This window comes from Trachymyrmex cornetzi, unplaced genomic scaffold, assembly GCF_001594075.2.
Source record: "Trachymyrmex cornetzi isolate Tcor2-1 unplaced genomic scaffold, Tcor1.1 scaffold359, whole genome shotgun sequence".
In the NCBI taxonomy this organism is placed as follows: Eukaryota; Metazoa; Arthropoda; class Insecta; order Hymenoptera; family Formicidae; genus Trachymyrmex; species Trachymyrmex cornetzi.
In genome coordinates this window covers 1,053,522-1,063,215 of record NW_017298310.1, presented here as the reverse complement: position 1 = coordinate 1,063,215, position 9,694 = coordinate 1,053,522, and the positions used below count along the sequence as shown (strand labels likewise).

Below are 9,694 nucleotides of genomic sequence, written 5' to 3'. Positions count from 1 at the left end.
TGACATACTCTACACGCTCGTACTTAACTTTTTACAGTGTCGAGCAGTGTAACACTGTGTCATAGTTGGAACACTTTGTGTACGACACAGTGTTACACTGTGTCATCTGTGTACGTTGTTGGAAAACACCCACTGTTAGAACCAATATTGGACCAATCAACGACTGAGATTTAGTAATTTCTTTAAGTTATAACACATAGGTTATAAGTTTAGCTAAACGTTTGCATTGTAACGGTGGTAGAAACCAATCAGCGCCAAATCTAGGTTTAGTTTTAACGAAAATTTGGCTAAACTGGAGATTAAGGCAAAAGTGGTAGAAACGGGCCATAGACATATAAGATAGACCCAGCATCCGTATACTTTTCTATAGTATATGCTGGGTTTGGCAGAACGGTGTGAGAAGCAAAATATCGGGGCAACCTGGCTTTCTCTGCGCGCGCATCTTGACAATCTTGACAAAATCAAACTGGCTGCCTACGTTAGAATTGTCCGTATTGGGTGCTTTCCAATTGCTTAACACATCTTAACACAAAGGTATACAGGAATACACAAAGTGTAACGTTGTGCACGATTCAATTGGAACAAAATGTGTACGTTGTGCACGGTTGAGATCCATTTCGGATGGAGTTAGATTAAATGTAGCTTTTTCCGCGTGTATTAAACAAAAAAAAAAAAGTAAAAGTGCTGGTCACTCAACGTCTTCCAACCTCATTTATAGCCGCCGCAGTTAGTAACATGTAATTATCACTAGAAAACACAAGCTTACACAGCCTTCGACTGAGTACGGTTGAGTTGTATTGTGTCGACGATAACGGACAGATGGAACGCAACTTGTGTCACTATATGCAAGAAAGTGTCTAGGGATATTGCAATTGGGAAGCACCCATTATCGATACGAAATAAAATTCTGCTTTTTGATTGATTGCAGAACATCACACAACGCACGTCGGATCCAGTGTGAATTCAGCAATAGGCCGGTATTCATAAAGGGGGTGATCCCGATTGATCACGGCTCGATTGGACACCACCAATCACAGCGACCGGTGCTTAGGAGCTTTGTAGTCTCAAGCGCTGTGAGTGGCTCGTGTCCAATTAAGCCGTATCCAACTGGGTGCCACCCCCTGGTAACTACTGACCTGGAAGTTCTGAACAGAGGTAATAAACTCACCTTTTGCGCGGCAGGGAGAAGTGAGGTGTTAGACCTCACTCTTTGCTCACGTGGATCCGTGCGAAAGGTGAGGGAATGGAAGATGTCGAATGAGCCCTCGCTCTCCGACCACAGGCTAATAACCTTTAGACTTTCGGATCTCAAAGTGGAGGTCAAGAAGGTGAGGAATCCAAAGAGGACGGACTAGGACTCTTATTAGAGGGACCTGGGAATAAACCTCAGGGATTTTCCCAAGAGGTATAGCACGGCGGAGGAGCTGGAGTTCTGTGTGGAGTATTTACAAAGGGCTCTGATTGGCTTCTATGAGGCGAATTGCCCGGCCAGGACGGTTACCAACAATAGGGGAACTCCCTGATGGAACCCACGACTGCAGAATCTCAGGGTCAAGGCTCGAAGGGCCTGGAATAAAGCGAGGAACACGGACTGGCCCTCCGACTGGGATCTTTACAGGAAAACCCAGAAGGAATACAGAGATTCTGTGGTGGAGGCTAAGAAGAAGAGCTGGATGGATTTCTGCGAGTCGGTGGAGGGAATACCGGCCACCGCCAGGCTTTGCAGATTCCTATCCAGGAACCCGGAGGCAGCATTGGAAGCAGTCCGAGTGTCGGACGGCACTATGGCATCCGGAGAGATGTCTGGTGCACCTTCTGGAGACCAACTTTCCTGGCTTCCAGAAGGATGTGGATAGGTGTTGAGAAGTTGACACGGGTCCCTTCAGGGCATGTGCCAATGATTGGAAATTAGCGGCTGAAATTGTGAGGTCAACCAAGGTCAGATGGGCGATTGGCTCTTTCCGACCATTCAAGTCGGCGGAGCCCGACCTTGTGTTTCCGGCTCTTCTTTAGAGAGAGCTGGAGCAAGTGATTGGGCCCCTCACAAGGGTGCTGAGAGCCTGTCTGGCCTTTGGGTACATCCCCAGGCGTGGAGAAAGGTGAAAGTCGTCCTTATCTCCAAGGTGAGGCGAGCTATGTCACTGCAAAGGATTTCAGACCAATCAGCTTGACCTCGTTCTGTCTTAAGACATTGGAAAAGCTGGTCGATGTATACATCAGGGATTGTGTGCTGGCTCGGTATCCGTTGCATGCCGAGCAGCACGCCTACCGGGCTGGCCACTCGAGCATATCGGTTCTCCACTTGGTAGTCTATAAAATTGAAAAGCAGCTCCAGCAAGGAGGCTTTTTGGTAGGAACCTTCCTAGATATTGAGGGGGCCTTCAACAACACCCCACATGAGGTAGTGTGTGCCGAGGTAGCAAGGCGGGGCGTACCGGTGAAACTCGTTAAGTGGATCCGGGAAATGCTTGGACGTCAAGTGACGACATCACTGAGTACGGTGAGTGTAGAAGGATGTGTGGGAGAGGCTGTCCTCAAGGGGGGGGGGGGTACCCTCACCACTCCTGTGGTGCTTAGTAACGGATAGGCTGCTTAAAGAGCTTAATGGCAAGGGCTTCAAGACAATCGGGTACGCTGATGATTTAGCGATCCTGATAGGAGGTCCTTTCCTAGAAATGCTCCTTGAGCTCATATAGGGGGCTCTAGGGATGGTGGAAGAATGGTGTAAAAGGACGGATAATAAGACAAGTCTGGTAATTTTCATCCACAAGTACAAAGTGGGCTCCGTGAAGGGGCCCGTTTTGGAAGGGGTCAGACTGATTCCCGAGACGTCAGTCAAGTATCTAAGAGTTATCCTGGATAAAAGACAGAATTGGAAGCTGCACCTGGAGGCGGTGTGTAAGAAGGCCTGCACATATTTCTGGCTGTGCAGAAGAATCTTTGGGCAAACCTGGGGACTTCAGCCGGACAGGGTGCTTTGGCTATACTCAGCGGTGCTTCGGCCAAGATTGCTCTATGCTGCTGTGGTCTGGTGGCCAAGGACACAGTTGACGGAGACTCGAGCATCGCTGGAACGCGTCAGGGCTCTTATTTTAAGAGGGGCTCTGGGAGCAATGAGGACAACGCCGGTGGCAGCAATGGGAGTGCTGCTTGGCATCGAACCACTCCATCTTGTGATAGTGGCGGCAGTGGCGGCCACTGCGTATAGGTTGAAGTGCGAGGGCAAATGAACGATCGGGGTGGGTCACACCCGGCTACCATGGGAGATCCAGATGAAAATCGTGTTGGAAATGAGGCAAGACAGGATGCCAAAAAGGCGCGACTTCGATAGATCTTTCAAGATCTATCTCCCTAGTCGTGAGAAGTGGGAGAGGCACAAGGTGCCTGCTGTTAGGAATGGGGACGTCTGCTACACGGATGGCTCCAAGACTGACGGAGGCGCCGGTGCCGGGATCTTTGGAAGCCGTGGTAGATTCAGAGAAGCTCTCCCCCTCGGAGAATTCACCACGGTATTCCAAGCGGAGGTGGTGGCAATCATGAGCTACGGTCAAACACTGATTGCATCAGGGGAGACGGGCAGGCGCATTAGGATCTGCTCGGATAGCAGAGCGGCCCTGGGGGCGCTGGGGGCGTGCGTCTTTGACTCGTGGCTGGTCTGGGAGTGCAAGGGTGCATTGAACAAGCTTTCCGCGAGCAATGACGTCGCTCTTGTGTGGGTCCCGGGGCACTCGGGAATCAAAGGCAACGAGATTGCTGATTAGCTATCAAGAAGCGGCTCATCAGCCAGTTTGGTGGGACCGGCCCTTGGACTGCCCAGCTGTAGCGGTAGGGCAAAAATAAGGGACTGGCTGCGGGACCGCCACATGGACTACTGGAAGGAAGAAACAAGGACCAAGTGCCGACAGGCAAGGGCCTTACTGGGAGAGGTGCCCAGTAGGAACGTTGCTAGGAATATTAGAGCCTTAAGAAGAGAGGAGGCCAGGCTGACGGTGCAGATCTACACGGGCCATGGCTTCACCAACTACCATATACACAAGCTAGGGCTTAGTGATAACCCGAAGTGCAGGAAGTGCGAACACGAAGAAGAGACTACTCTCCACGTGCTATGTGAATGTCCAGCGTATGCTGGACATAGGCGGCTTCTGTTGGGCTCGATATTTCTCGAACCCGAGCAGGTATGTCAACTCCAGGTCAGAGATCTCCTTCGCTTCTGGAGGAAGATTGGTCTGAGCTGACGTGGGGTTAGTACAGCTGGGAAGACACAATGGACCTAGTCTGCGTGTCGTTGGAGGGCCCCAACAGGAGGCTGCCTCCCGAGCTATTATTATTATTATTATTAAGTAATGTCTTAAAAGTCACGAACCAATCAGAGAGAGAGATTGGTTACGCGGTTACGCGATACGCGATAAATACACCTAAGGATCTATTCTGTATCTTGAAGCGAAGTGAAAATTACAAAAGTGAGCGAATTTAATAGAATACTGATAATTTCATTGGTCAACACCTAGTAAATTTGCTCACTTTTGTAATTTTCACCTCGTTTTAAGACACAGGGAGCCTATTACGGTTTCTCCGTGAATTTATTCACTTTTCGCATTTTCATTTCACGTGACTTTAGCCATCTAATTACGGAACTTTTAAGTAAAAATGTGAAATAACTAGGTATTTCCGATATAGTTCTCACATTTTGAAATCGATAGTCACAGGTTTGTACACAAAGTGAGATTAAAGGTGCTAGAAATAATTATAAGTCAAATTTTTTAATTTATCGTTTGATCAATAGCATTATGCTAAAAAATAATTCTTTTGTAAAAAGCTGCATTTATACATAATACGATTGATCAATCAATGAAAAATCTCGTTTATGCTTATTGTCTATTATTACATTATTAGGTATTAATAGTTATAACAAAAGTAGTACAAAATGAACATAAAAAAGCAGAAAATAATTTTATTAAATTATATGAGAGACAATGAAGATTTTGCAAGAGGCCGCTTACGTTACAGCAGTGGCAATAAAAAAATATTAGTAAGTATTATACATTATCGGTTTATATTAAAATTAGAGATCTTATTGGCAATGTCATAATATTTTATTTATAATATAATAATAGATAATAAGTAAATCAATTTTGTTTATGCAGGATAATATTGCATAGAATCTTGCTTACTGTTGGTTGACTTACACACGTTAAAAAAACTTGGCCAACTCGCTTTTGATATAAACCTGACGATATAAAATTCAATGCAATTAGAACCTGTAACAAAAAATTATTGTTATAATAAATAATGAGTTTTCAATAGAAAAACTAAATCATTATATTACTTTGTATGATGTTATTCTAACTTCAATACCTGTAATTCAACAGCAACTACGTGACATCGTCTTAGATTTGGTAGAAGAGGTCATATATCTTCGATGAGCACTCGTACAGCTTCCCGGGACAATCTTTGAAAAATTATAAATAAGTTTATAATATACTCACTTTATTCGATTTTTACTTTTTATTGTAAATTCAATTTTTTAGAAAATGTAACCTCTAAAAGTATACGAAATCACATTTATCTGTAAAGACTGCGGAATTCACTTTATGGTATACCAAATGGATCTGAGGCATCGCTTAGTCTCCTTCATATTCTAAGCATTACATTTTCTCGACGTCGCATTAATATTTTGATTATTAAATTATTCATTGTGTGCGCAAAAAAGTCTTCTTTCTTCTCATCACTCTTATTTTCATTTCACTTATAAATTTCGTGCCGAGCCTATTCACGCGAGTAACTTCGTATTTTCACGAGGTGAGAATAAATATAATTGGGTGAGTTGCTCACGGGTGGCACCCAGTTGGACACGGCTCAATTGGACACGAGCCACTCACAGCGCTTGAGACTACAAAGCTCCTAAGCACCGGTCGCTGTGATTGGTGGTGTCCAATCGAGCCGTGATCAATCGGGATCACCTCGTTGCTCACTTCCGTCATTTTTATCCAATCCGAGAACCGTAATAAGCCCCCAGAATCGATCCCCTCACGGGACTCTAGCCTAAGGTGTTTACAATACGCGAAGTAAGCTTGGTTTAAAAAGTAAGAGTAAGAAATTGATCAATCACAGCCGATTGTGAAAAGAATAATCGACTGCGATTGGTCAATTTTTTACTCTTACCTCTTAAAGAGGTTACCTAACCTAACCCTAACCTAGAGTCCTAGATTTATCAGAGAGGCGCAACCGGTTTAAGTCAGTATGACAAAGTGCTAAGGAGAGTACTAAACATGGCCGACATGCTATGAAACTGCCTTTAAACTATGTCAAACAAGATAAGACGTGTAGGATAATGTGAGGTAGAATGTATAGGATAAAATGAAATAGAAATATGTCACTAGTACTATCAATGGCTGCCAAGTCACGCAATTGATCAGATTGCAACAGCGAATCAGAATGCATAACACTGGTTGCGCCTCTCTGATAAATCTAGGACTCTAGTTCCAGTTTAGTCTTGGCAACATATGTTGCAGATGCAGGTCGATTTTTTTTCTTTCTTTAGAAAGTGATATTATAGAAAGTGGTGTTTCAGAAGCTATTTCAGATGTTTCAGAAGATGCTGCAGAAGGTGTCATATTTAATAACTCTTGCTGACATTCAATTCTTGAAAATTTTATTGGTAATGATTCAGATGTAGATGATATCGCTTGTTTTGTTTTTGTTGCTGTCGATATTTGCTTATCAGATTCGACAAATGAAGATGATTGTCTTTTGCTCACAAAAAATGAAGAACCGATTATGTGGTTGCAATTAACATTTTTCCGATGTCCAAAAATTTCTTGCATTTCATTAAAATAATCAAATGTCATTGGACTTCTTCCTGATGTAGAATTGTTGTCGACACATTCTTTATATTTCTTTAACAGTGCATTAAATTTCCATCTGGTTTGATCAGCAGTCATCTGAAATAATATTCATTAGTTAAATTTTATACCGTATCGAGGATTTCAGATTCATTAACTGATAAAAAGTAATTATACATATCTCATATCCTAATGTTTGTAAATCTTTCACAAGATTCTGCCAGAAGTGTTTGTGTTTTCTAACATTTTCTTTATCAGGCTGTATATATTATGATATACAGTTAATAAACCTAATATAGCATTATGGTTCCACTGGAATGCTGCAATACATATATTACATGACGTATATAATCTGAATATATACTTTATTGCTATCAATTTATGATACTTATTATAATTATAATTATTTATGAATATTATCTATAAACATTAATTAATTCTAAAGATGCGAAATAATGACTGTGACTATCTTTCGAAAATATATCGTAGCCAACAATGTTATTCAAACGACTTCAATTATCACAAACAATGTTACATAGTATGTTTTCTTTTGACATTGTTTATCTTTTTGATTTGACTTATTAAATTTAACTTATTGTTTATCCTTTTTGACATTCAACGAACGATAAAGATAAAATGATATTTGTGTTGAGTAGGGAGCGTCCCGATTGCGCACATTAACAATCGGACACGAAAGGATTTCCCGATCGGACACAGACCCGATCGGACACGGACCCGATCGGACACGGACCCGATTGCGCATGGACCCGTTTGCATACAGACTCGATTGCGCACGATCCGATTGCCCACGGGTCCGTTTGCGCACGGACCCGATTGCGCACGGACCCGTTTGCACACCGACCGATTGCACACGGACCGATTGCACACGGACCCGTTTGCACACCGACCGGATTGCACACGGACCCGATTGCGCACCGACCCGATTGCGCACAGATCCGTTTGCACACGGACCCGACATGTGTTATTGCCTACAGCTCGATTGCCTACATATATTATTACCTACAGCTCACAAGCCTCCCACGCAAAATGAGGGCTACCTCACACCAACAAATGGTTTGCTTAGGGTTAGATTTTTTTGGAAAAATATTCCAAGCGGACACTGTCTACGCTGACACCCCACTGTTCGTGTGCAAACGGGTCCGTGCGTAATTGGGTCCGTGCGCAATCGGGTCCGGGCGCAATCGGGTCGGTGTGCAAATGGGTCCGTCGGCAATCGGGTCGGTGTGCAAACGGGTCCGTGCGCAATTGGATCAGTGTGCAAAACGAGTCCGTGCGCAAAATCGGGTCCGATCGGGTCCGTGTCCAATCGGATCTGTGCGCAATCGGGTCGGTGCGCAATCGGGTCCGTGTGCAATCGGGTCTGTGTCCGATCGGGTCGTGCGCAATCGGGTCTGTGCGCAATCGGGTCCGTGTCCGATCGGGTCGTGCGCAATCGGGTCTGTGTCCGATTAGGAAATCATGTCGTGTCCGATTGTTAATGTGCGTAATCAGGCCTCACTCGTCGAGTATGTCCTCTAAAAGGAAAGCAACCATATTCACAATAAAGATAAATATATGTGTGTATATGTATATATATGGGGCATTCTTTGTGAAAAAAGCCACCCCCCTGTCCACTTCAATTTTTAAGATAAAATTATCTTATACGGCTTAAAATTTTCGTTGAAGTATTTTTTAATTTCATGTGGCCTTTTTAGAAAAACATAAATGGCGGAACCAATAAGAGGCCAAGAAGAACAAAAAGAACAAAGAGAAGATTGTATTTCTTGGAAAAAATAAGATTCATAAAAACAAAAAAATACCTGACTCGCTCAAATTATTCTTTTACTTATACACTTTTGTGTGCTGCATCATATTGTAAGGAATTCAAAATGGCGGAACCAATATGGCGGATGAAAAGACAAAATTATAAATTTCGAGTTTTAAAAAATATATTCACATTCTACGTCAATTTTGGGAAATAAATACCCTCTTGCGATTTTTCGCTCGGTAGCGCTGATTTTGAGATAAAAATTCATTAATAGTGGAATTGAAGGCAAATCTGTGAGAGATCGTTTTTTGAATATCAGACCGTAGAATTTGAGCGCAACTTGTACATATTGTAAGTACTTCCGAAGATTCATCTCGGGTAATGCTAACATCGGCGGTACGAATACGGTGATGGTGTGATTGAATCATCCTGCAATAAAGAACTTTCAAGGCATCTATGATCATTTTCGGCCGGCCATACTGGATCTGCCATTTTGAATTTTGAAAATTTGACCCCGAATTCGTAATCAGAGAGCTCAAAAGTCCTTGGAAACACTTATAATTTCTACGAATCGCGAACAAACGGTCTGATATTCGAAATCCTATCTCTCTCAGATTTGCCTTACATTCCACTATTAATGAATTTTTATCTCAAAATCAGTGCGACAGATCGAAAAATCGCAAGAGCGCATTTATTTCCCAAAATTGACGTAGAATGCGAATATTTTTTTTGAAACTCGAAATTTATAATTTTGTCTTTCATCCGCCATATTGGTTCCGCCATTTTGAATTCCTTACAATATGATGCAGTACACAAAAGTGTATAAGTAAAATAATAATTTGAGAGAGTCAGGGATTTTTTTGTTATTATGAATCTTATTTTTTCCATGAAATACAATCTTCTCTTTGTTCTTTTTGTTCTTCTTGGTCTCTTATTGGTTCCGCCATTTACGTTTTTCTAAAAAGGCCACATAAAATTAAAAAATAGATACTTCAACGAAAATTTTAAACCGTATAAGATAATTTTATCTTAAAAATTGAAGTAGACAGGGAGAGTGGCTTTTTTCACAAATAATGCTCCATTA

At 42.6% G+C, this 9,694-nt stretch overlaps 1 protein-coding gene across 1 annotated transcript; it reads left to right on the top strand.

The window, feature by feature from the left end:
• Positions 1–1,943: 1,943 nt before the first annotated feature.
• On the top strand, positions 1,944–3,230 carry LOC108763443 (uncharacterized). The gene is made up of 3 exons (XM_018511083.1): positions 1,944–2,123; positions 2,189–2,500; positions 2,697–3,230. Exons 1-3 carry the CDS (start codon positions 1,944–1,946, stop codon positions 3,228–3,230), a joined length of 1,026 nt encoding a protein of 341 aa, XP_018366585.1.
• Positions 3,231–9,694: the final 6,464 nt, after the last annotated feature.